This window comes from Periophthalmus magnuspinnatus, chromosome 21, assembly GCF_009829125.3.
Source record: "Periophthalmus magnuspinnatus isolate fPerMag1 chromosome 21, fPerMag1.2.pri, whole genome shotgun sequence".
Lineage (NCBI taxonomy): Eukaryota > Metazoa > Chordata > Actinopteri > Gobiiformes > Gobiidae > Periophthalmus > Periophthalmus magnuspinnatus.
In genome coordinates this window covers 21,584,780-21,610,387 of record NC_047146.1, presented here as the reverse complement: position 1 = coordinate 21,610,387, position 25,608 = coordinate 21,584,780, and the positions used below count along the sequence as shown (strand labels likewise).

The 25,608-nt window shown below is 39.1% G+C and overlaps 1 protein-coding gene across 1 annotated transcript; it reads left to right on the top strand.

Annotated features, from left to right (window-relative positions):
• The first annotated feature begins 1,849 nt into the window (after positions 1-1,849).
• Positions 1,850-25,025, top strand: tbx15 (T-box transcription factor 15). Its single transcript, XM_033987574.2, has 8 exons — positions 1,850-2,292; positions 5,928-6,135; positions 7,580-7,681; positions 13,883-14,054; positions 18,439-18,606; positions 18,696-18,760; positions 21,511-21,608; positions 23,523-25,025. Exons 1-8 carry the CDS (start codon positions 2,103-2,105, stop codon positions 24,338-24,340), a joined length of 1,821 nt encoding a protein of 606 aa, XP_033843465.1. The 5' UTR covers positions 1,850-2,102; the 3' UTR covers positions 24,341-25,025.
• Positions 25,026-25,608: the final 583 nt, after the last annotated feature.

Sequence of the window (25,608 nt, the reverse complement as noted above, 5' to 3'; positions counted from 1 at the left end):
AAAAAAAATGTGGCAGTTTACATTTTTTAGCTGAAAACCATAAATATTTGTTAAAGTAATTAATACATTGATTATGACTGATCAACATTTGTCAATAACAAAAAAAAAAAAGATATTGATTTATTGTGATACTTTAAACACGAATTGGGCATTTCGAATCTTTTTTTTCGGCTACTTAAAAACGTGTCAAGAACAAAAGTGCACGGAGAAACTGGAGTGAGAACTGTTTTATTTGTGCACACTGAACACTCACAAAATTGACATAAAAATGTGAATTTATCCATAATCTGAAACTAAAAGGCACTAGCCCGTGTGCACCGGCTCCGTTCCTCGTGTCTCTGGGTCTGTGCGCTGTTCAAACACGTGGAGGTCGCTCCCTGGAGAAACAGACTGACAGAAGCGTTTCCATCGCTGCGCTGCGACGAGGCGTTAATCAGACAAGTGCTTCACAAAGGGATTTTCTTCACGGGATAAAAATACCTCCACATGACCCACAAACCAATATCGAAAACCGTTGTTGATTTGGGTATAGAAGCAGGAATTGTTGGCCCAATGTTTGAAACACAAATGAAAAGCCTAGATAAAAATATGCACATTCCATTGTTTGGTGGAATATAGGCTATTTCTATTTCTTTATTTCTATTTCTATTAGTAATTCATATATCGTAGACTGAACAAAAACCGTTTCAATAAAATCAAAACATTGCTGCAGTCGTTACAGCTCTGCTATAGGCCTATACAAATGTACAAAAGAGTCGCACCAAAAGTGTTTTTACGCACAACAGAATTCAATGATATTCTCTTCTTGTGAAAGGATAATATATTTTTGTTGTGCTTTTTTCATTCTAAAATATTTTGCCTATTGAATGCAATTTTACTTTTTTCTTGGTTGGTTCCTTTTTGTCTGGTAGAAATAGAACGATTCTTTAAGAAGTATAGGCTAGACTGTTTTCAGACTTACTTTGCATTATGTATTATGAGCTTTGTCTTGTGATTGTGGTTCATTTCCGTTTCCAAATAAATATTTCGCAAATATTTACACATGTTCCCTCATGTGCGCTCGTGACGGACACAAGGACATTCCGAGTCCTTCACTGGACCTACATCCTGCTCCGCGCGGCCCGCACACTCACCTTGGTTTAACTGACTACGTCTCAAAATTTACATTTGAACTCTCCAATTTCCCACAGACTTCATCGATAATATACATAGGCCTGCTTTGGTACAGGTTAAAATTAATTAGGCAATTTTATAGGCTATTATTTAGTTTAGTTTATTTTTATTTTGATATCAAGTCATGCGTGGGCCATAAACAGAACAAAAACGCCTTGCTGGTGCATGCAATCATTTGTATAAACGTAACCACGTTATTATCTGTCAGTGTTGTTTGTATAAAAAGTCGTCTTCAGGCTACTGAATCGAAATCTCCAAGCGCAATACCATGGAGCACTTTGTCCACTTTGTCCTTAACTGCAGTAAGCTCAAACCTGCCTTAAAGTTGTGAGGGACTTTACCTAAAACCCCTTCTAATGTTGGACTTCGGACATGCGTTAAAAGAAACACAATGGACTATCCTCCCTATTTCATTGAACGGTAATCAACTCAAGCTCACAGTCCGTTCTTTTTGATGGGTTTTTTAAGTCCTGTCTCTGTGTCAGGTGTAATGACATAATAAGGCCGTATTTTAACATGTGCAACAGGTCCGAGACATGGTTAGACTCTGCTCTAGGACGCGCGTTTCAGCTCTGTTCTGATTGGACAGAATGTTTTTTCTTCTCGTCAGCGTGCACTTGTGATTGGTTGCTTTGCTTTGACCGAGAGTGAAGAAATGGGCCGCCCTTTGCTTCTGAAAAAACTCCTCCAGAAGTGGGTATCAATCAGAGGGAGCCAGAGACCGACAGACCTCGAGAAAGAAAAAGAGAGGACGTGGAAAGACGCACCACTGTGTCCGCGATTTGCGCACCATGACACGGCCAGTCCAAAGCGCTTCACCGTGGCATTTCTAGACACACTTTGGATTAACTTTTCTTCTGGTTATCTGTTCTTTTCATTTGACGTGGACTCCCCCTCCCGCTCTTTCCCCACGCGTGGATCTGAGAGACATGAGTGAGAGGAGGCGATCGGCCGCAGCTCTAAGCTCGAGAGCCCACGCATTTTCCGTGGAGTCCCTTATCGGTTCCAACAAGAAGAGGAAGCTCCGGGGCTGGGAGGAGAAGGAGCTCGAGCTGTCCATGGAGAGTCTCGCGGCGGACGGAGACGAGCCCGAGCACTGCGCACTGGACATGGACCCGGGTCAGTGGGACAGACACACCGCACTACATCATAGCATGACCGAGTGGGATTGGTATAAGGGGCACCACTTCAAAATAAGGATGAAGACGTGGTCCACTTATGTCAGGGCCTTCATTTGTGCATTGTGCCATATTATGACCAAAGACCCTCTTCAAAACAAACTTACGCGTTTACAAAAACACTACATTTGTTTACTTCCCATACTCTACGACCCCAATTTTAACCTGTTCATAAATAAATAACAGAGCATAAATATTTTAGTCCATTCATCTTGGTGTAAATAGTCTATATCAATAGACCATGTTTACGCGCGTATCACAAACGTCACGTTTTCTAAGCATTTTATCCATAGTCTTGACGTAGACACATTTTGAGATGCAGCCTAAATTGGAATTATATCATAATGTTTGATCAATTTTATTAATCACCAAAATTTTTGTTTTGGGTTAGAAATGGCAAAGGACTCTGTAAATGTTGCAATGTGCGTTATTGGGCTATTACAAAGCCTAACTTATCTTCTTTTAAACTTTAATTTATACTTGATGTAGGATCAAAGAGTAAAATTAAAAGTGTCATGTTGATGTTGCCTTTTGCTGTTGCTTGACTAAAGTTAAACATGACCTTAGCTAAGTACAGGAAATAATAATAATACTAATAATAATTAAAACAAACTAAGAGAAAAATTGAAATAGCTCATTGCTCTACGTTGAAACGCCACAGTTACAAACTGTAGGCCTCCCGTTTTAAATGCGCAAACGGTTCAAGAGTCAAAACATATTGTACACACATACTGTAGGACTTTATATTGTACACACATACTGTAGGACTTTATATTGTACACACATACTGTAGGACTTTAATGGAGGTGTGAGCGCACTCAGATGGATATATTGAGCTAAATGTGTGTTTTAGTATTTTGTTTACAGTTGTTGTTTTTGACAAATTAAAGAGTCTGAAATGTATAATTCTCATTGGAGCACCAGTGGGGCCCCTTTAATCTGAAATCCCTGCTTTATGAATTGTGAAGATGATATAAAGCGGGCGATTTATTGTTCTAATTACAACACATGTTATTGTTGAAACATCACTATTGTTCGTGTCAGTGGGCCTCTTGATCCCATGTCGTTCAGTCTTTAAAGCACTGCGTGTTTACGCATGGCTGCAGTATTAAACCAGAGCATTTTTTTAATTGAAAATGATTTTAAGGATTTATACATATTTTTGTTCCCGTTTTATTTGGGACAGATCAGTAAATACTCCATGACGATTTTAGGGTTGTCTCGTAGAAAAGCACACACACAAAGTGTAAAACCTAGCAGTAGGCCTACACGTTACTCTATTTTTAATGTATATATATTTCTTTATTTTATGTATATATTTGTGAGAGTGGACTGAACAAGGTCCCCGGTGCTTTGGCCCTTGGTAGGTGTGTGTATTGCTCATTAGCAGGCGGGTTGCCTCCACGTCCGGGTTGCGCTGTGGCACCAGAGTGGATGGTCACCGGATCAAACCGAGTCTCTGTGGGCAGATTATGGTTTAGGGAATCTTTAACAGAGTCATATTATTTTTACTCCTCTGTGGGCTCAGGGGCTGGTCGTATAACACGTTTATTAGCCACAAAGACTGCGCTGCTGAGGCTCACAGTCGCCTCTGACAAATCAACTATAGGCCGTATACGTCATCGTTCCTGTTGGAGAATGTTCCGTATTGTGTCATGCACCGCTGCGCATGAAATACACTAAAAGGAAACATGTTATTATTTTATCATTTAAGGAATCAGTCATATTTCTTTTGAAACATTTTAATAAGAATATTTCCGCAATATCCAGACTTGAGGGTCAAGAGGCAGGTTATTGACCAAGTGCACAAACCTGTGTCAAAATGGTGCTGTTGTTTTTAATGTAATTGTTTATAAAATAACACAGGGTTATTGTTTTACTTTTTAAGTGTATCTTCAAAGTTCGGTTGTGGATGTTCTGAAGTAGCTATTTCATCATTACGCGTAGATGAAGTGTTTCGGTGTCCGAGTAATTCCTATTTCTATTCATTGTGCAGAGATGCGCAGTGCTGCGGGGATGTGCAGTGCTGCGGGGATGTGCAGTGCTGCTTTGTGTCAATGCCGTGTTGGTTGACCCTGGACTCCGTGCCTCACTTTCAGCAGAAAACAGATCTCACAAAATACTATTAAAGCATTTGTAGGCTGGGTGTGCAGTGACTGAACTGACGCAGCTTCTGAATTGTTGCTGCAGGTCAGTAAATGGATACGCGCAGCAGTATTTATTTTATTTATTTTTTGTAATTATGTTTATGTAGGTTGCATATGTTTATTTATGGAAAGCAATTTCCATTTTCAAATTTTGTCAAATAAATAACATACAAAACGTACTGATCAAAGTCTAATCTGTTTTACATTTGTTTGGACCAATACACGGATTATCAGGCCTATTGTAAATGATTGGTCATAGGCCTATTTAATAGTTGTTAGACATGATCAGATAGAACAGTGCTTAGACCTTAAAGGCATATTGCAGTGTATTTTCAATAGAACTGCTGGTCCCCCTCCTCTTTGTCTCTCCGTGTCTCTCGTTTCCAGAGCTCTTGGCTCTTGCTCCTCTGTAGCGGTTTTGCCTGGGACGCTGTCCAGTCTGCGCATTTGCATAACCATATTTGTGTGCCCTGTAGTCTGCCAAGTCAACCTCCTTGTGTCAAGGCCCTCAATAAATAATACATTATTACTTTCTTTTCTGACTTTTCGGGCGCTGGTGGTGTCGGAGGGGCTGAGGCAGGATATTCAACTATAAACCAGTTCTGAGAAAAGTGAAATGGGAGCTCGCATGTGGTGATTGTTCGGAGTTTAATCGGAGGGAGCTTTAATGTGTCGAGGATGAAAGATTTGACATCCAGCTGGAACAACTACAGTAATATTTAACCTCATTCTCCTTTGAACTCCAACAGCCATTTAAGGTCAGAGTTAGAACTGGAAAAGGAGTTTTACGTTTTGAGGAGTTGCCTTTATTAATTTTAATTTTCCATACTCTACTTCCCTGATGCATGAAAAAATATGTAAAAGAGACAAAAATACATAATGAAAATAATATTAAATCACATATTTAGAAATAAGACGTGAGTTTGATTCAGGTCTCTGACGCGTGGTGCCACACTAAATGTTTCTTTATTTTCTTATTCAAATAGCCTACAGGATGTCAGCGTTGGCTTTTTGTCTTGAGAGTGACAATAGTTAATAATATTTTCTTGTCCGAGTAAACTTTCTGTGTGCCCTTGATTTAATAAAAATACCTAATAAATAGCCTAAAAATAAGTTACATCAATTCATCGAAAAGGAGCCATAGAAGCTCAGACTGTCTGCAGTTTCCCCGATGTGTGGTCCAATTCAAATTGCAGAGCTATTTTCTTCATTGAATTTCAAAGTCGTTACGCTGCATTTACTCTGCTTTTGACCTCGACCCAACCGTCCACGAGCAGTGAGCCAGGCGGCCGCTTCTCTGAGCTGCAGGCGGCAGGTGATTTGGATTCCGGGGCGTTGTCTTCTTTTGCCAAGTTTCCTGTGTAAAGCTTAAACCTATTAATTCCTTGGATATGAGAGCGGACTGTTCATCATCTTCATTTCCCTGCAGACTCAGAGGCGAGTCCCGGCTCGGACGGAGAGGGTCTAGCGGAGAGGACGTCCTGCTCTTTCGGATCACCTGCAGAGCTGGCCCCCGGGGCCTGCGACCAGTCTCCTCCGGCCTCCATGGACGAGATCCAGGTGGAGCTGCAGTGCGCAGACCTCTGGAAGCGGTTCCACGACATCGGTACCGAGATGATCATCACTAAAGCTGGAAGGTAGGCCAGGCGCATCCAGTGAAGGTCTATTCCACTGGCACACTAAGGCACCAGTCTTCAGTATGCGTCTATTACTGTGCACAATAAAGTACTATTTCACTTTAAGACTACATGTTCTCTAAATGATGCTGCATATGTATCACTGGCGGTGAGTTTGCTCGACGCGTTTGATGCTCGCGCGGACACATAGGTACCAGGGCTAAAAGTCTAGGCCTGTTTAACCTCCTGCGTGTGTGTCTCACACACACGCACTCCCACACTCTGAAACCAAGAATGTTTGTGGCGTAGACTTTTCAAGACTGTGCAACACGTTGCTTTGTTATGAGCGTATTCGTTTTTATTTGATGTTTGTGTTTTACGTAAACGTCTTTAGTGGCACGGTTTGAAGGTGACATTGATTTTGTGGATTCTTTCATTTTTTAATTAACTGCAACAAGCTACACTATGCGCTTCCGCCTCGTTATAGAGCAGAGCTTAAATTGGTTTTAAATAGGTAAATCAGGTCATAAATAGAGCATCACCGGGTTAGAACAGGCGGAGCGCGCATTTCACGGCTCCCTCCTAAGATGCTCATAAATCCAACGGGGAGCGACCTTCTTTTCTCATTAGCCAGGGTCCGATTTATGAGCTCAAAATGAGAAAAGAAAACGCACCGTTTGAAGAACAACACAAGGCATTAGGTCTAACCGTCTCTTACGCACAGGCTGTTATTTCAAACGGTGACGCTTTAAGTGATGCTTAAACTGGCTGAGTCTGGCTCAGAGGTGCATTATTGGGGATATGTCAGGTTTATAGCTTTATCTTACACACAGTTTCCTGTTGGTTGGTGCTTCTAATACACTGTTCTGCATGCGAATAGTTGCATTAGCTGTAAATTTACTCCAGGCTTCCCAAATAGTTCAGACGTGTTTTCCTCCTGAGCAGACCTTCTTTCAGAGCTGTGTAAATATCACAGTGTTTACATCAACCTCATGTTTGTTTTATTAAAAGAAGAAGAGTCCACACTGACACTCAAATGCACACAAGTTTATTTAGTTAACTTGCAAGCTTAAAATAGTGGCCAATTTGTTCTTGCTGTCAAGTATTTCATTCAGTAAAAGACAACATAGACCTTAATAAATTTTCTTGATTTTCGTAACTGTTTCTTGGTGACGTGCATATAACGGTATTTTTTATCACCAGTGTTTCCTGTAACAATTTGATTTTAATTATGTCACATTTTATGATCTAAATAAAATAATCTAAAAAAGTTTGCCATACCACAATAATGTTGCTCTGTTGTAGTAAATTGAGATGAGGAGAGACACTTTGATCCTTAAAACACTGCAGGATCCAAATGAGAATCTAAAAATGGTATAACTTATTAGCTCTCAAGATGTGAGTGCTCAGGAGCTGTGCAAACCCTTTTCACTGTCACACTGAAGAATTACACTGTGCTTTTTAGGAGGATGTTTCCTGCCATGCGAGTGAAGATCGCCGGCCTGGACCCTCATCAGCAGTACTACATCGCCATGGATATAGTTCCTGTGGACAACAAGAGATACAGGTATTAGATAATCCCCCAAATCCAATCACAGCAGTGTCATAAGTGGTTGCTCAAAATACTTGATTTATTTTAACGGCGAGTATGATGCTGTTGGGAACGCAGAATAATTGTTCTCTAAGGGAAGAGTTGTGTCCACTCTAGTCTGAATATAGCACAAATCTTCAGAGACCTGCTTAATAAATGCACAGCTGGCTAATGTGTGACTGTGCACAGTCATATCTATGTGCTGCTCTTACAAATGGATTTTCCTGGCTGCTTTTCAAATGTCAACTCACATTTTTAACCCACTTGGACAACATATTCCCTTTAGCCTGCTCTTATTTTAGTGATGTTTGAGTTATTCATTGATCCATCTTCAGCATATGTGAACTATGGTGGACTATGAGTTTCAGAATGTTGAAACATCTGGACCTTTGCCATACAACGGGTAACACTTTAGGTAGCACATGTCCTTATTTATGTTTTACAAAGAACTTATTGCAATATTAGCTCATTTAGAATGTAGTGTTTATAGCCTAAATCAGTATCTCTCCACCCCATCCCCCTTAGCACTTAAAGAACCTTAAATTAAAGTGTTGACCAAAGTTTTATATCTTTTGCTAAACATACATATTGCTAATTTGTTCCTGGTCATATGAATACATTGAAGTTACCAGTTCACTCATGCATGTTTAGATAATGAAAAAAGCCATAAAAACATAATGCTTTCACATCAGGGAAGATATGCAGACTCCATGCCGTGTGAAGACTCTGTTTTGATGGTACCTACACCTTGGCAATGTTCAAAACAAAATATTATACGTTTTAATGTGTTAAAAGTGCTCCAAATGACACCTATAAACAGGAAACTGAAGCCCATAGTCAGAGGAGATAATCATTAATAACAATACTACATAATGACACATATTGACAGTGATGTAGCTCTCTGGATATAAGCTCTAATACAACAAACTATCCTGATATTGAAACGTATTCATCATACAGCGACGGGGCAGAGCCAAACGCTGCCTGCTAATCGGATAACTCTCAACAGCGGAAATGAGGAGAGTGCTCAGTTACATGTGTTTAATTTTGCTGTGTCTGAATTTAAAATGACATCCAACCTTTCAAAATCAACAGTGTAAGTTTTATGAACCTTTTTTGTGAATCGGGGTAAAAGTTATTCATTTAGTGTCCGTAGTCCTTGATGTAATTGCACAGGGGTGAAACTGGAGCGGTTAGCAAGAGATGGGTGTCAGACGGCGTCACAACATTCTACGGACAGGAGGAAGCTAAAATGAATACAGTTAAAATGCAGATATGTTTTGTAATATTGCGAGTTCTGGGGTCTAGTCACTAAAAGAATTGATTATTGACTCACAGGTTGGCGGTGCGATTCCAGCTCCTATAGATGCATGTTGTTGTTGTTGTTGTTGTGTCCTTGGGCAAGACTCTTAACCGACCTTGCCCCCAGTGTCTGTGTACACTGGTATATGAGTGTGTGTGTGAATGTGTGAGTGGTTCCTTGATGTAAAATGCTTTGAATGCCTTCGAAGGTGGAAAAGCGCTATATAAAAATGTGACCTTTTACCATTTATAACAATATAATGCAAACAATGTGGCTCTTGCTCTCCTTCTTGTGGCTCTTTCTCTCCTTCTTGTGGCTCTTGCTCTCCTTCTTGTGGCTCTTGCTTCCCTATCACATTGTAGAATCTAAAAACCAGCAAAATGTGCCCTTGACTATGTTCGATTCATAGCTTAAAAGTTTTATTTAAGGCATGACAGGGAAAAGAGGATTACATCCATCTAAAAAAACAAACAAAACTTAGAAAAAAGTTGCGAAAAGTTAAACGAAGTAAAGTCAACGATGCTCTGCACATTGAAAATATTTGGGGCATACTTCATTTCACATTCTTGTTTATTAATGAGAGTATTTCAGCCGAGCTCAGCAGTCGCTCTGCTCGGCCGCCTACTCAGTCTCCTGACAGCTAACCACATCACCCTGCACACAGCCACAGGGCCAAAAGATCTTGTAAAATTAAATAGGATTTTCTGCCTGGCTCAGGATCTCAGCACATGGTTTTTGAACTGATCTGGAGACTGTCACTGCTCTGTTACTGTCCGGGGTTCAGAGTGAGGTCTGCACTGGACAACACTGCTTTACTTGGGCTTCACGTTCTGGTCTTATTTAATATTTTTGGTCTATTGGTGACACTCAGTTTATTAATTGTTTGGTTCGAAGTCTTTCAAAAGGCATTATTTTGCGTAATAAAATTGCCAAACCAAATTACAAACACTTAAAAACCTCAAATAAAACACTTTAAAAACTCGCACGTCAAAAGGATCCGACCATAAATCATAAATGAAATATGAATGAAATATAAATGCATTTATTGAGATAATGTGCATGTTTTTCAAGCTTGTGACATGTGCAAAACATCAACCTCACGCTTTCTAATTTCTATTTCAAATTCTGCTTTTCTTATGAGTTTGAAATTCTGCGGCTTTAGACAAACCCTTATTTCTCTGTCCAAACACACTGAAGAGTAATCCAATATTCATATTTATTCTGTCAGTCCAGTCATATAATCTACAGCCCTGGTTTGGCACAAGTGACTTTTATGAGTGCATTTGTCTGTTATGTATCTGATGAGGTGAACACAGTGAGCACAGTCCAGTGTTATTCTTGTGCCTTTGTCCCATAGATATTTAATAATCTGGTAACAGCCTTTTATACACACATCTGCACTTGTTTTTAATGTTTTATATGGACTTATATACTTATTTTGTTAGTTTTGTGTGTATGTGTATTGTATTTTAAACAGGACACCCATGAAAAAGACAGAAATATTGCATTCACTGATTTACATAAAGATAAAAATATAGCTTTAGTGTGGGTATGATTTTGCCTGCGATACAGAAACTTCACAAACACATGAGTCGCCTCGTTTTCAGATGGGTGTGATTGACAGGTGGATTAGCCAATCGGAGATGTGCATGTTCCATCTGTATCAAAACCAGTGGTACCGGTAGTTTACGAGGGGAGAAAAAAAAGGAAAAAATATCACATGGGATTGAAGCATTTCTGCAGAATCAATAAGTGAAGTAAGAGTGATCGCCGTTTTCTTGTATGCGTCACTGTAATAAATACATCTGATTGCACAGTACTGTCTGAATCTGGCTCGAAGGGCAACGGAGGATGTGGGGACCAAACTAAAATCCCTCTGTATAAAAATCCAGATAGATATCATTCTGGACTTGCCAAACAGTGTATGGTTAGTGGCTCCCTCCTCTGTCCTGCCCCGTCAGAGTGTCCCATAAAGTCCGGTCTGTACTGATTATGATGGTGCCAGATGTGCAATATAAAAGATGAAAGTGTATGGCTAAATCAGATTTCCAGTCATGTTTGGAGCTTAAGTGTCCTTGTTCCCTGCGCTAGTGAAGTTAGATCAACACTAAGCACATTCATTGTCATTGTCACAAGTAAAAACAAGATTGCATCCAGAGCAGTAAACAATAGAGTGGCTATAGTGTTCTGGTTGGAAATGTGTTCAATGTTCTAGTTATGAGGAAATATGAAGGTTATTTATCTTATTAGTCTGTTAAAAGCTTTCCTCATTATGGTCTGTTATTGTGATCAGCTGTCTGTCTTCAGTCAGTTTCTAGTTTAATAAGAGAGAGTGGTTTCTGGTGTGTGTCGCAGTTTGATTACATTTGAATGTGGAACGATGTATTAATCAAAAAATCCAAAATAACATGGTGGTTGTATTACTATTGGATAATATTAATATTTAATCCCCCAAAAACTTAACTTTGCATGACTAAAATGTACCATCTTTTCACAGCTGCTGGTACATTTACTTAAAAATACATCGTTGCACATATGCTTTATTAATGGCAGTGTTTGTACCTCTCTATAGAACAGCAGACTGTATTAGTAGTTCTTGTCATTCTTAGACTGTGTCACAGGTCATAGTGGCTGGAGCTCTTTTAATTGGAGGATTCTTGCAGGACTCATGAAAACAAAAAAACCTCTAAATTCTAACATCTGCCCTTTTTTAATATCGCTCTTCCTCTTTCTCTCTTTCCTTTTTTCTCTCTCTTCTCTCTCTCTATCCTTCTAACTCTTTATCTTTTTCTCTGTCTCTTTCTCTCTCTCCCTCTTTCACTTTCTTTCTTTCTTTCTCTCCCCTTTTCTCTCCCTCTTTCTCTCTGCCTCTCTCTCTCTTTCCCTTTCTCCCTGCCTTTCTCTCTCTTTCCCTCTTTCTCTCTCTCTTTGTCTCTCCCACTTTCTCTTTCTTTCTTTTCTCTGTTTCTCTTTTTTTCTTTTTCACCCTCTCTTCTCTCTCTCCTCTTTCTCTCTCTTTCTCCCCCTCTGCCCCCCCTCTCTCTGTCTCTCTCTCTCCTTTTCCCTCCCCTCTCTGGCTCCCTCTCTGTCTCTCTTCTCTCTCTCTCTCTCTCTCTCTCTCACTCTCTCCCTCGCTGTATCTCTTTTTTCTGTCTTTCTCTCTCTTTCTGTCTCTCTCTCTGTCTCTCTCCCTTTCCCTCCTCTCTTTCTCTCTCTATCTTTCTTTTCTCTCTGTCTCCCTTTCCCTCCTCTCTGTCTCTCTCCCTCTCTCTCTGTCTCTCTCACTCTTTTCTCTCTCTCTCTGTCTCTCTCACTCTTTTCTCTCTCTCGCTCTCTCTCTGTCTCTCTCTCTTTCTCTCTTTCTATCTCTCTCCCTCTTTCCTGTGATGTGATGAGTTGTCTTGTACTTTAATCTTGCAGTAGTTGTTCATTCTAAGTTGCACATATACACTTCATATTGACTTTGTGCACTTCTTGGCAGCCTTAGTGTTTTTAAATGTGCTCTTAATACAAATTTGCATGTATCCTCCAAATAATAAACCTTGTGTTACTGCTACGGGCGCTGTTTCCACCCCAAATACTTTCAGACACTATTGCAATACTAACAATAATAAAAAATACTTCATTTTATAACATTTTCAAAAAACTTACATCAACATCTGTATTATGTACTGTTGTAGTATGATGTATATAGTGCTTTAATGCTCATTAATACATTTGAGTGTCACTTTTACTTTTTTTCAGTCTTCTTGTGGTCGAGGTCGGTTAACGTTTAAAACCAGTAGAGTAAATGTCACAAGTGGTTTTACTTTCATTCTCCCGTCTCCCACTGTGTTATGGGTGGGGCGCCTCCTTCTCCTCAGCATCATCAAATATTATGACTCTTTCTAATTCAGACTGTGCAGCTGTGCGCGTGACTGCGTATGGAGCACTTAATGTTGCTCTTGTTTCAAGCACAATAAAAATACACACGTTTGAAAAGCAGTGTTGTGCTTCAATTAAAAATAAACAGCTACAGATTGTTAATAAAAGTTGAACCCTGCGCTGAAAAGTGACGCCCTCGTGATTTGACTGAACAACACGAATGTTTCAGCAGTTGGATGTGGAGTTACTTGATACATGCTCGTTAGAAAGGTTTGAAAATTTGGTAACAACTGCAGTATTTACAGCCTTAATAATAAACAAAGCATGGACAAAGTGTTTATTAAGTATGATTCAGGCACTACTACTATTACTACTACTTCATTAAAGGGTTAGGAGTTAGAGTATCAGTGTTATATAGTATCATGATAATAATAAAACTTCCAAATTTGCTGCATGGTAATAGTCAGTGAAAGTGAAAGTAGTGAAGTACTGTACTTACATAACTCTTTTAGGTATCTGTACTTTACTTAATTAAGTTTTAAAGTGGATACCTTTTACTTTTACTTCACTACATTTGAGAGGAGTTATCTGTACTTTCTATTCCGCTTTTTGAGCAGGACTGAAAAGTAAAAGCAGTTTTTATTATTATCATTGTCTGAAACCTGCTGAAAAGGCTGAGGGGTTTATTTTTTGTCATGTTCACAGTTTGACCAAACAAAAATATACAAAGGAAAAACTAATAAAAAAAATGAAAAAAAATCTGCGCAAATCTTTAACAAAATCACTACATTTGAAATTGTATTAGATCTCAAAATCCGCGTGAAATACTTCTACTTTTTCCTCTTTAAACAGGTACTTTTATACAATTTTTTCATGTGATTAATTATTATAAATATTGTCGCTGAACTGAAAGTCAAGCCAAAATGAAAACAGCTTTTGATGCGTCCCCCTTGTCCTTATAACATCATCCACATGCGTCGTAATGTAATTTGCTCTTTTCTTCTTCCTAGATACGTGTACCACAGCTCTAAGTGGATGGTGGCTGGAAACGCCGACTCCCCGGTGCCCCCTAGAGTCTACATCCACCCGGACTCCCTGGCCTCGGGTGACACCTGGATGAGACAAGTGGTCAGCTTCGACAAGCTCAAACTCACCAACAACGAACTGGACGACCAAGGACATGTAAGGACACTCTGTCTGCCGCTGCTGTGTGTGGTCCCGTTATAACACAGTATTACAGAGTTTTGATGCTAAGCCTAAACCGCAGAGGCATGGGTTGTCTTAGTAACACCCGTATCCATGGCTGTTTTATTCATAAGCTTCATCTCGAGTTTTTTTTTTCCCCATTCACAAGATAACAACATATTTCTGAAAACATTCAACATTATAGACCAATGATATTTAATAGAGAAATGATCACGTTCAACATTTGTGAATTTACTTTTGATATTTCATGGCAAAGTACATGTTATACTCCTGCCCGATCTGGGAGTACGACATCTTCACATTTTACAATCTGAAAACCAACAATTTGATCTTAAATTTGTTAATCGCTACGGCAACAGTGCTCATTTTTCACCAATCTCAAATCCAAAGGGTAGGTTCATTCTAAACTGTCCATAGTTTAAAACGGAGCTGGAGGACAGGTCAGATTTCTGTGGTAGAACTTTCCTTTTACCTGTAAAGATGCAGTGGTTTTGATCTGGTTTATGGTTCGCTCTAATTACTGGGCTTATTCATACAAAACTAAAACTGGCTTCATTGTCTTTTCATTCAGCACAAACAAAGGTATTTCTTCCCCAAAATAGTTTCAAAAGGTGCTTGTTTTATTCCAACACAGAGAAGGGCTCAGACGTGTGGCATTCGTGACATTTATCACTTTTGAATGGCTCCTTTACGTAAACCTGGAAATAATTTTGGATTTTTTTTTTTACATTTTTAGCCTGATTTATGTTCAACCATCAAAAGAATCACTGAATAAAATGAATTGAGTTTCTGTCATACACATAAACGGAAAGTGCCAGTCTATTTGAACGACTCTCTTAAAAGATTTGGATCCCTTAAAAGAGCCAAACGTCCCTAACTTTGACTTTAATTTGACAGTCAGATATTAATTTCCTCTGTAAAATTATGTAATGGTCCGATCAGCGAGATTTCAGTGATTTTTGTTTGAGCCAGTTTGAGTTTGGGTGGAACAACATCTTGATTTACAACTTGTATCCAGTTCGAACACGGGGAACTGAAATTACTTCTATTGGCATTTGGTTTCTTTAAATATATGATGTGGTTTTGAAAGGTGAAAGGTTTGACTGCGAGCCTCCAAGTTTCTCCGCAAATTTAAGTTTTACAAGGACCTTATGTTTAGAAATATACGTAGTACTACACCATATTGCAGTTGTAATAAAAAAAAAAAAAAGCATAATAATTTGCCATTTCAAGCAACAATTCAGGATGCGGGTTGAGATGGCCTTTTGTTTTTACACTCACCCGCATCTTTTTTCAGATCGATCGAAATGAATTCTGATTTTCCTGGCTGTGGTGTAACAAAATGCCTCCATCCGAAACAGCCGCGAGACGTGAATCACTACCGCACACATACAACTGTCTAAGATTTATATGTGCCACACCAGCACGGTCAGACCCACACCATACTTTTCAATGTTACACGCAGAAATAGCTTCAGATTTATCTCGCTGCTGCAAAACAACATCAAAAGTCGTGTCTTTCTTACTTGTTGACAGTGCGGTGGTCAGACGTCTCACTATGAATGTCTTACCAAATAAAAAGTAACTATTTATATTTTGTTTTGACATCTGTAATAACCAAGCAAAGTGTTAATGATTCTCAGCTGAAACAATAAACAGTTAAAGTCTATAGGTTAGATTACTCTTTTTATTATTATTATTATTTATTTATTTTTACCTTTATGTGAAGTTCATCATTTAACTTACCAAAATGAGTACCACCAAACCAAGTAAAAAGTACAAAAACATTCATATGTACTTTAGACATAATTCCAGTTTATTAATAAGTCTCTGGGGGTGCAGTGGTGGAATGTAATGAAGTACAAGTAGTAAAGTACTGCACTTAAGTAAAAAGTTTAGGTATCTGTACTTTACTTAAGCAAATTTTAAAACAGATACTTTTACTTCCCTACATTTGAGAGCAGGTATCTGTACTTTCTACTACACTACATTTTTGAACACGACTGAAAAGTTAAAGTATTTTTTATTACTGTTTGAGAACTGCTGAAAAGTTGAGGGTTTATTTTTATCAACTTAATCATCAGCTACTTTGAGTAATTTGATTCAGTTGTTTCTGTTGAAGCAAATTCAATACAAATCTTTTAGAAAATCACTACATTTGAAGCTTTATTAGATCTCAAAATATGCGTGAAATACTTTTTACTCTTTAAGTACATTTGCAAACTGGTATTTTAACACTTTTACTTAAGTACTGGTAGATTTTTTCATGTGATACTTTTACTTTTACTTGAGAATATTTTGCTCCAGTATCTGCGCGTTTACTTAAGTAACAAAACTGAGTACTTCTTTCACCGCTGTTGGGGAGTAGGTTCAAACTCAGACTCCCATGAGCTGTATCATAAACAGGATACATAAGTATATAGGCCCTGTGTTTATGTTCTTTTGTTATTGTGCTCTGACCACAAACACATATTTTACAGATAAATGACATTTCATCCTCCAGCCACATCCCTCTGTCTGCTCTGAGCTGCTTCATTCTACCATCTTTCTCTGGGAAAAACTTATAACATGCAAAAGAAGTATTTTTATGACAGCTTTGTTCTAAATGAGCCGTTGCATTTGTATTATGCCAGTAACGTCTTGAGCATATCTCTGTGATTTTGGATCAATTTTCTCTTTGCCCTTCTATTTTCAGAAAACGTAGAGTATTTCAAATAAGGATTTTACATTTTAGTTTTTAGCTCAAAATTCAGGGTTGCTTTGTCCAATCAAAGTAAGACACTCCAACGTCTTTTCCCTCAGTGTTTGTCTACTCTGAGCATGTGTGATTTATGTTGATCTCAATACATAAACACTTAAACTAATATTAATAAAGCAGGTTATATTTGACCATGTTTTGTGTTTTGTGATCAACTAAATAAGAATTACCTGTAACAGTAGAGTTTAAGTGACTTCAAAATGTATCTTTATGTTATTATTGACTATTTTTATTATTATTTTATTGTTCAGATGACTGTCCACAGACTCATAAGCTTAAATATCATAACAGTGTTTGAGTGTGAACTACAGTCAGCTGATGATGAGTGACTTCATCTTAAACCTTAGACAGATGAAGCCTCTCTCCCTCTTCCTCTACCCCTCTTCCTCTACGTCTCTCTCTCTCTACTCCTCTTTCTCTCTGCCCCTTTCTTTCCCTCTCCTCTGGGGCAGCCGTGTTACTGTGGCGTTTCCCTTCAGTTTTAACCTTTCCTGGTCTGTTTTTATGAGTCATGTGACAGGCTCTCAGGTTCAGAGTGAAGGAAATGTTCAAAAAGCAAATAAAGACAACGGTGCGTTCAACTGTCTCTGCGTATACTGCCATTACCTTACACAACATCACATCATTTCACACAAACACCATAACTTAAATGACAAAACACATTTTACGAGCCAAAGTCTATAGGTCTAGAAAAAGAAAGAAAAATGTTAAGCATAAGGCCTTTGTTACCATCACCACTGAATACCTCCAAAATGTTTGCCTGGCTGTTTCCTTTATGACATCTGTAATAATTATCTCATTTTTGCGGTTATTTTGTTTGATTTAATTGTATCCCTGGTTTCACAAACATCATTACTGTTTTGATGTTACTAGCGAGTTAGCATGAACATCTGTTCTCAGTGACCCTCTCTGAGATTTTAAATGCAAAATATTTGCAAGTGTTCCTGATACTCTGGGTTAGAGCTGTGGAGGTGGTGGGGGATGTGTGGGGGGCAATGTGGGGTGTTTGGCTCTAGGGAGGTTTTCTCACCCTCAGTCTAATCAGGACCAGACCTGGGCCCGAGGCGGGATCGGCCCGACTGACGCCTGGACTACACTGCAAAATAATCCTGCTTCATACAGTGTGAACTCACCTCATGTTAAGAGCCGTGATAGAGTCTCTGAAGTTAATGATTCATGAAATTCAACCACAAAATAGTATACGGTTTAGGAGTCTATCTAGAGTTACATTTGTACCCAACTATGGACTTGATATGTTATTAATCCTTTGTGCTAATCTTTTTGTGAGACCCTGTTCTCACATCACAGTAAAACTAAACACACACTGACATAGCTGCTGTCTGCATGTTGTATTTGGCTAATTGTGTTTTATATTACCATATGATCCAGTGTTCACAACACAGAGAGTTTATTAACCCACCAACCTGCAGATCCATTTGGCCTACACTGAATAATGTGTGTATATATATATATATATATATATATATATATATATATATATATATATATATATATATATATATATATATATATATATATATATATATATATATATATATATACATAAACACGCACACACATATGTCTCATTTGTCTCCCTCAGATCATCCTTCACTCGATGCACAAGTACCAGCCTCGTGTCCATGTGATCAGGAAGGACTTCAGCAGTGAACTGTCCCCAAACAAACCTGTCCCAACTGGGGAGGGGGTCAAGACCTTCAGTTTCCCCGAGACCGTCTTTACCACTGTCACTGCCTACCAGAACCAGCAGGTATCAGACCATGCACACTTGTACAGCCATTTTAATGCAGCAGCAGTTGTTATAATGTCGTTAATAAAAACCTATGTCTCTGCTCTCAGATCACCAGACTAAAGATTGACCGAAACCCTTTTGCCAAAGGATTCAGAGACTCTGGGAGGAACAGGTATGTGACATTCAACTGCACAACAAGTTTTCAATAGAAGGTATTTTTATTTGGACATTCACAGATGTGTGGAGTAATTCTGGATTTTGGCCAGGGGATGCTTAGTTTTGAGTAATGCATTACTTCTCTAATGTTGAACAAGTATTTGGCAAAGACAGCTCCTGTGACTACTGCAGCTATTAACATCATACTACTGCCATTACTTTTAAAATTTGTAATCAAGCAAACTATCCTCAAATGTTTCCTAACAAATGCAGATACAGTACAGTGTTTTGTTGCTGCAGTGACATCATAGAGTGTGAGGCTTCCTATTGGCTGCTATAGTCTCAAGTATCAAGTATCTAATTTAGAGCATCTCCATAGCCATAGCATTGCCCTGTGTATGCCCGGGTTTCAGCTCTTATATAGTGATTGTATAAGAGAAGCCCTCCACACACAAGAGCTGGCCCCTCATCTGGACCACATTATTGGCACGCAGATATTTGAGACATCTTTTTTCATTTTTCAAACAATAGACGACTGATTTATGAACTGGCATTAGAGTTTCATTGGCGAGAGGATGGAGAGAGGAGTGAGCCGTGAGTCCAGTCCACTCTCACAGTGTCTTCTTTACAGTTTTATGAGGAAGAAAGAATGTCATACAGTTTAGACACTCACACTGTGTCAAAGAGCACTGGACTCATTCACTCATGATAATGTAATCATTAAGAAACATCATATTATAATAACTGGATTTGTCAGACAATACTTTTTTTTTTAAACTTTTTATTTTATAGCTTTTAACAGTATAACAGTATCTATCTACTATCAGAGGCGATGAAGTACTCAATTTTGTTACTTAAGTAAAAGTTCAGATACAGAGGTGAAAGGTTACTCAAGTATAAGTAAAAGTATCACATGAAAAAATCTAAGTAAAAGTATTAAAGTACCCGTTTAAAAATGTACTTTAAGAGTAAAAAGTAAAAGTAATTTGTTAAAGTGTTAAATGTAGTGATATTGATTTAAAATGATACATATTTTGGTTAACAGGAGCAATACAAATCAATTTCTTAGTTTTTCAATTGAATTTTGTGTATTTATTTTTGTTTGCTCAAAACCGAAGCTTGAACTCAAAAACTTTCATCAGAATGTTATCACAGACATGGTAAAAATAACCCCTCAAATCATATGAAAAGAACTGTTTACTTTTCAGTCCAGTTAAAAAATGTGGTGGAGTAGAAAGTACGGATACCTGCTCTCAAATGTAATGAAGTGAAAGTAAAAAGTATCCACTGTAAAAGTGACTTACGTACAGTACTTTACCACTTGTACTTTGTTACCTTCCACCACTGCCAACTACATCCATTCTGCATTTGAAACATGAACCTGCTAGTCTCTTTTAATGGAGACTGATATTTTCGCTCAATTTGACCATAAAATATATTACTGCTGCATGGGAGAAAATAACCAAATATAAAATTAATTGCGAAGTGTGAATGGAGCCAATCTGCAGTGGAACATGAGCGGCTAATTCCACATTTAAGGGGAAATCCTGAATCAATCCAAAGGGCAAACCAATAATTGTCACATTAAGCACCCAGTGGTTTCCTTTTGGGAGTTTCCAGTCTCTTAATATGGTCGTGTTTGTGGCTGGCCCGTGCTGTATGAATGGGCGCAGTGATCCGGATGGGCCTTCTCGATTAGCACGGCCCGCTAACGAGCTACTACAGTCCAAAAATAACACAGAACAGGGGTGTCGTTACCATGGTTTCCTGGGGACACTAGGGTAAATCAGACAGGAAGCACAGCGAACTACAGATTTCAGATGAAACGTCACATAGATTTATGTCCTCAATAAAAACCTGCTCCTTTTAATGGCTCTAGTTTCCTCTGTGCAGGATTACAGTCTGGACCGCTCCATACAAACTGACTTTAGCTTTCACACAAGCACTCAGTCTGAAAGCTGTTGTGTAGCGATATGAGAAGTCGGCTGCTTTATCCTCACAGTGTGCAGTCTGGATGACAAAGTTGTTCTGTTTTGAATAACACTTAAAAGTACGCTTAATACTTCAAAGCAGGAAGAGTATTGACTGGCTTCTATATGACGATGATTAAAACAAACAAACCAAAGCCTAATATAAATAAGAAAAATATAGATTTAAAAGAATGGCTATGGCAGGAGGAGTTGCAGTAGTATCTGTGGGTATAGTACTTTTATTGTTTGTATTACTTATATTAACTGTATGTAGCCTGCACTCTTTTTGTTTTAAAAAAAGATACTACAGTCACAACTGAACCTGGGCCTTAACCTGTAGATAGAGGACTCATTTAAGTTTTTCTCATTCTCAGTTTATGGACAGGCCACATGTGAAAACTCAGAACCTCTAGAATTCTCCCATTGAGCTGCAAAGGCTGCACTAGCACTGATTCATGATTGGCTGCTGGGGTTTAGATAGTGATGATTCATATCAGAGAGTCCTTTTAGGTTAAAAACAACTGGATTTGAAATTGGCAACCCAAATGAGAGACTCATGTGAGACTGATTCTGCTTTCTGATTGGTTTACCAAAACACCAAATTATAACGTGAATAAATGAGAGATCCCATGTTTTAGAATTCAAACAGTTGAGTTTTTGAAATTGAAAATCTTACATATAATTCCTTTAACTTTCCTGTTGAAGTAATTAAACTTTTCCTTGAGTTGTTATATAGAAATACAAGTTTGGTTTTGCTGTTGTTTGAACTCTTGTAAATGAACACTCTTATTTTTAGGACTGGGTTAGAAGCCATTATGGAGACGTATGCTTTCTGGAGACCTCCTGTTCGGACCCTGACGTTTGAGGACTTCACCAACATGCAGAAGCAACAAGGTATGACAAATGTTCTCCTCTTTCTGTTGGGGGCACGCGCTCACACAATCCTGTATGTGATTTATCTGTACAGGTCTGAGCGTAAAAATAGTTCACTTTTGAAGCATGTCATACTTGCTTCTAAGCATGAAACAGTTTTGACGCCAGCACATTGTGCCAGGAATTCTAAAAATAGTGAATGCTGTAAACTGGCTTCAGAAAGAACTCTCTGCTTACAGTTTCAAAGGAATAATGTGCCCTCATGAACTGCTATCCACAGCGCCTTTCAGATCTGCATTTTACAAGCCTTATATTTCTGAGCCCTCCTTTACAATAACCCATAAACCCATAAAACAAATCCACTTTTTCAATTTTGAAATGTGTTTAAAATGAACAAAGTAGAAAAGAATATGACCCTGTAGTTCATATCCCAGGCTGAACTTGCTGCATACTTTCCCTGTGTATATCATCACACTGCATCGAACACTGGTGTCCTTCGTGTGAGCCTGGCCTGGTCACTGAACCTTTCCCTCTACTCAAAGATCTAGGAAAAAAATGTTACACAGTTAAACAAGCGCATTGTATTTAGAATGACTCAGTAACAGGTCAGTCAGCCTCCCCTCTGGGCTGCGAGGAGGGACAGGCTCACAGTGCAAGGGGAAAGTCGAGGTCAATGTAACTTCATAATCCTAGTTTTGTGGGACATATCAACCTTGTCAAACTGATTCATAGAATTGGCTCACAGTATTTAGTTGCAGGGTAATTTACAAGACAATATTTAAAAACAAAAGTTGAGCAGTAAATGTAAACTACTGTCATCAAAGGTTTTTTGGGCTATACAAATATAAATTGAAGTGAATTTGACTAAAAGCCAACCTGTAGATGGTAGATAAAAAATAAACATTGGCACAATATAATAAAGTACTATATTGTAGTCCCCAATAGTTAATAATGTTTTATTTCGATCAGGAAAGTAATCATGAATAACAAAAAACATATAACAATGTATAGTCCAATAAAATATACAATTGTCTTACTTCTCAATACATGTTTTCATAAAATACATTATATTTATCTATTATATTACAGGAGATGACAGCACCCATCTGTCTCTCTTCTTTTCTGACTACAGTTTGTTTCCATCCCCCACCCTCCTCATAGACTCAGCAGAACAATATTATCGAATGCATATGGTTCATAATCAGAACGCCAACCAGGCCCTGGATTATTTAGTTATGCCTCCTTTTTCTGATTCCTCGTTCAAAGTGAATTTTTGCTGCAGCGAGGGGAACCAGCCAAATTCTCATTAATGGAAAAGTATGGGCCTGATATTCCACAGCTATCGTTTCACTTTGAAAAACTGTGACTTGTATACCATATGCCAGCAAGTGTTTTTATCATCTGGATTTCAGTCATATTAGGACTAGCAGTAAACTGAAATGACATTTATTGCAAAATCATTTTGGACCAAAAAGCTGAATTTTGTTGGCTATTATACAAAATAGAAAGTAAAAAGATTTGGTTCACAATGATATTATGTATGTGAAGAGAAAACGCAGTGGTTGACTTTATTTATATATTTATTTCAGAGCAATCCAAAATTTTATAAACATAAACCGCAAAAGTATTTTTTAACACAGTCCAGTGCTGTTTCTGCTGCTGTCCGAAGAGTCAGAGCTGTGAACATAATACTAATACCTCCCCACTGGGAAAACGATTTGTTTCCTGCTGTCCTCCACAGGAAGGCTAAAGGTCAGACAGATAGGGATTTGTGTCATTCTCAGACATATAAAGTTTTAGCTGTTTTCACCGGTGAACACATAGATTTGACACATTGTTACAGGTAGAGCAGTATCGTTGGTTTTCTGTGCAGCCTGCAATAACATACATGTAAGTTCTAGTCCATTGATGTCATGCCTTGTGTTTCTTTGACAGGAGGCAGCACTGGCACCTCTCCCACTACGTCCAGCACAGGGACCCCGTCACCCTCGGGTGCTGCTCACCTCTTGTCCCCGTCCTGCTCCCCCCCGGCCTTTCACCTTGCCCCCAACACCTTTAACGTGGGCTGCAGGGAGAGCCAGCTGTGTAACCTGGGCCTAACTGAGTACCCCGCCTGTGCCCGCAGTAACATGGCAGCACTGCAGGGTTATGGAGGTCTGGCCGACAGTTCTTATGGACGCCTCCAGGCTGCAGGGGGCGCTGTGGCTTCTGCCCAGCCCTCTGACTCCTTCCTGCCCCAGAGGACTTCTTCCCTGATTGCTGCTGGGATGCAGGGCAGCTCTCATGGCTCACTGCCCGGGGGCAGTGGAGGAGGAGGAGGTGGGGGTAAGATGGATGCGTACAGCGGTCAGTTCTCTCAGTTGCAGTACGTGATGCAGGCGGGAGGGGGCACTAGCTCTGCTCCTTCTTCCTCCTCAGGCTCATCCTCTTCCTCAGCCCACATGTTCAGTGGAGGCCATCACCACGTCCAACAGGGCTCATATAATGCCTTTTCTTTACACAACCCCTACAACCTGTACGGATACAACTTCCCCAGCTCCCCACGCCTCGCTGCCAGCCCAGAGAAACCACAGGGGGGGCTGCTGTGCTCCTCCTCTCCAGCAGGGGCCTTTGCTGAGCGTCAATACCTGTCCAATGGAAGCATGGACTCCATGCACATGATCGGTAACCCGTCAGCAGGACAACAGGGCAGCAACTCCTGTGACGGCCGTCAGTACGGCTCCTCCTCCCAAATGTCCATGCACATGGTCTAAGCCTTAATATGATCTCTGGATCTGAGCTGTGTACAGCGGAGCAGGGACAATCATCTCAAGACACTTAATGTTAAAAGGATGGATTCAAACTTTTATTTAAATCTCTTCTTAACAAACTGGAACAACCTCTAGATTCAGACACTACAGACTTCAGAAACACACTCACAGTGTAACCGTATTATCAAACAAATCTGTGCAATAGCAGCAAAGCTCAGTATGCAGTATTCACCTTCACTGTGATTGAGACGTGAACTTAACAGAGCACTTGTGCAGCTTTGGCAGTGGTCCATGTGACCACTCTGCCTCAGAGACAGACAGAAGAGGACGTGTACACTCCTCTCCATCCTCAAACAGGGTAACAACGTGTACAGTGAACAGCCTCCTCCTCATGGACTGGAATGACTTCACTATTTTTGAGTGGAAAATGTTTCTAAGCATATCTATATATATGGTGGCGAATGCAATCAATAACATAAGCTTAAAAGTTCTTGTGTGAAAAAATGATGAAATAAGCAATAACAGAGTATTACGTATGTTTGGTGTGCCGTAGAGAAGTATTTAAGAGCTGATTTTACAGGGCAATCTGTTACAAATCTGTGTGAAAAAACTTTTTTGAGGCATTTTGAAAAAATGTAAATACTGGTGCCAAGCACATAAAAGCTCAATAAACATTCGATTCATGCGAGATGGTTTTCATTTGTTGGTCTGCAGTGGATTTTTGGGCCTTTGGCTTTATGCACTCTTCACTTCAAAAGAAAACACTGGTCAGCGGAGAGACCAGATCCACACTAATGAGTTGTCATGTTAGGCTTAAGAAAAAACAATTTTACAAAACCATGCAGTTGTATATTAGAATAATATGTTTTTTTAATAAGTTGTGTTTGCACAACAATGTCCAAAGCATAAAGTTTAGCTGTTTTGTGGAGATTACAGCTCTGTTTATAATGCCAGTGAGTGGATAGATCATAATGAGTTTGGTCTGTGTATATCAGTTATTTTGTAGTAACAATTTAATTGTATTTTTGGAATACATAATATAGTACACAAATTGCAATAAAACTAACACATGTTTAGATCTTTGTCACTGATAAATATTCCATTTTGTTGGTGGTCGCCTCTTCTATTTCTGACACTGGATTATAGATGAGGGAGTTAACGCCAGTCAGCCCAAAGCCTCGTGGCCACATAACTGCAGTGACATGATTATTGATGAACTCGGAGAGTGATGTGTTCCTATAAAAGACACATCTGCTCCAGTCCACGGACTT

What these genes read in the sequence shown, in the direction of transcription:
- tbx15 (XM_033987574.2), top strand. Translation starts at nt 2,103, where the DNA reads ATGAGTGAGAGGAGGCGATCGGCCGCAGCTCTAAGCTCGAGAGCCCAC. An exon ending in ATCATCACTAAAGCTGGAAG is followed by an intron (nt 6,136 to 7,579) that starts GTAGGCCAGGCG and finishes TGTGCTTTTTAG; the next exon opens with GAGGATGTTTCCTGCCATGC. An exon ending in AGAGACTCTGGGAGGAACAG is followed by an intron (nt 18,761 to 21,510) that starts GTATGTGACATT and finishes TCTTATTTTTAG; the next exon opens with GACTGGGTTAGAAGCCATTA.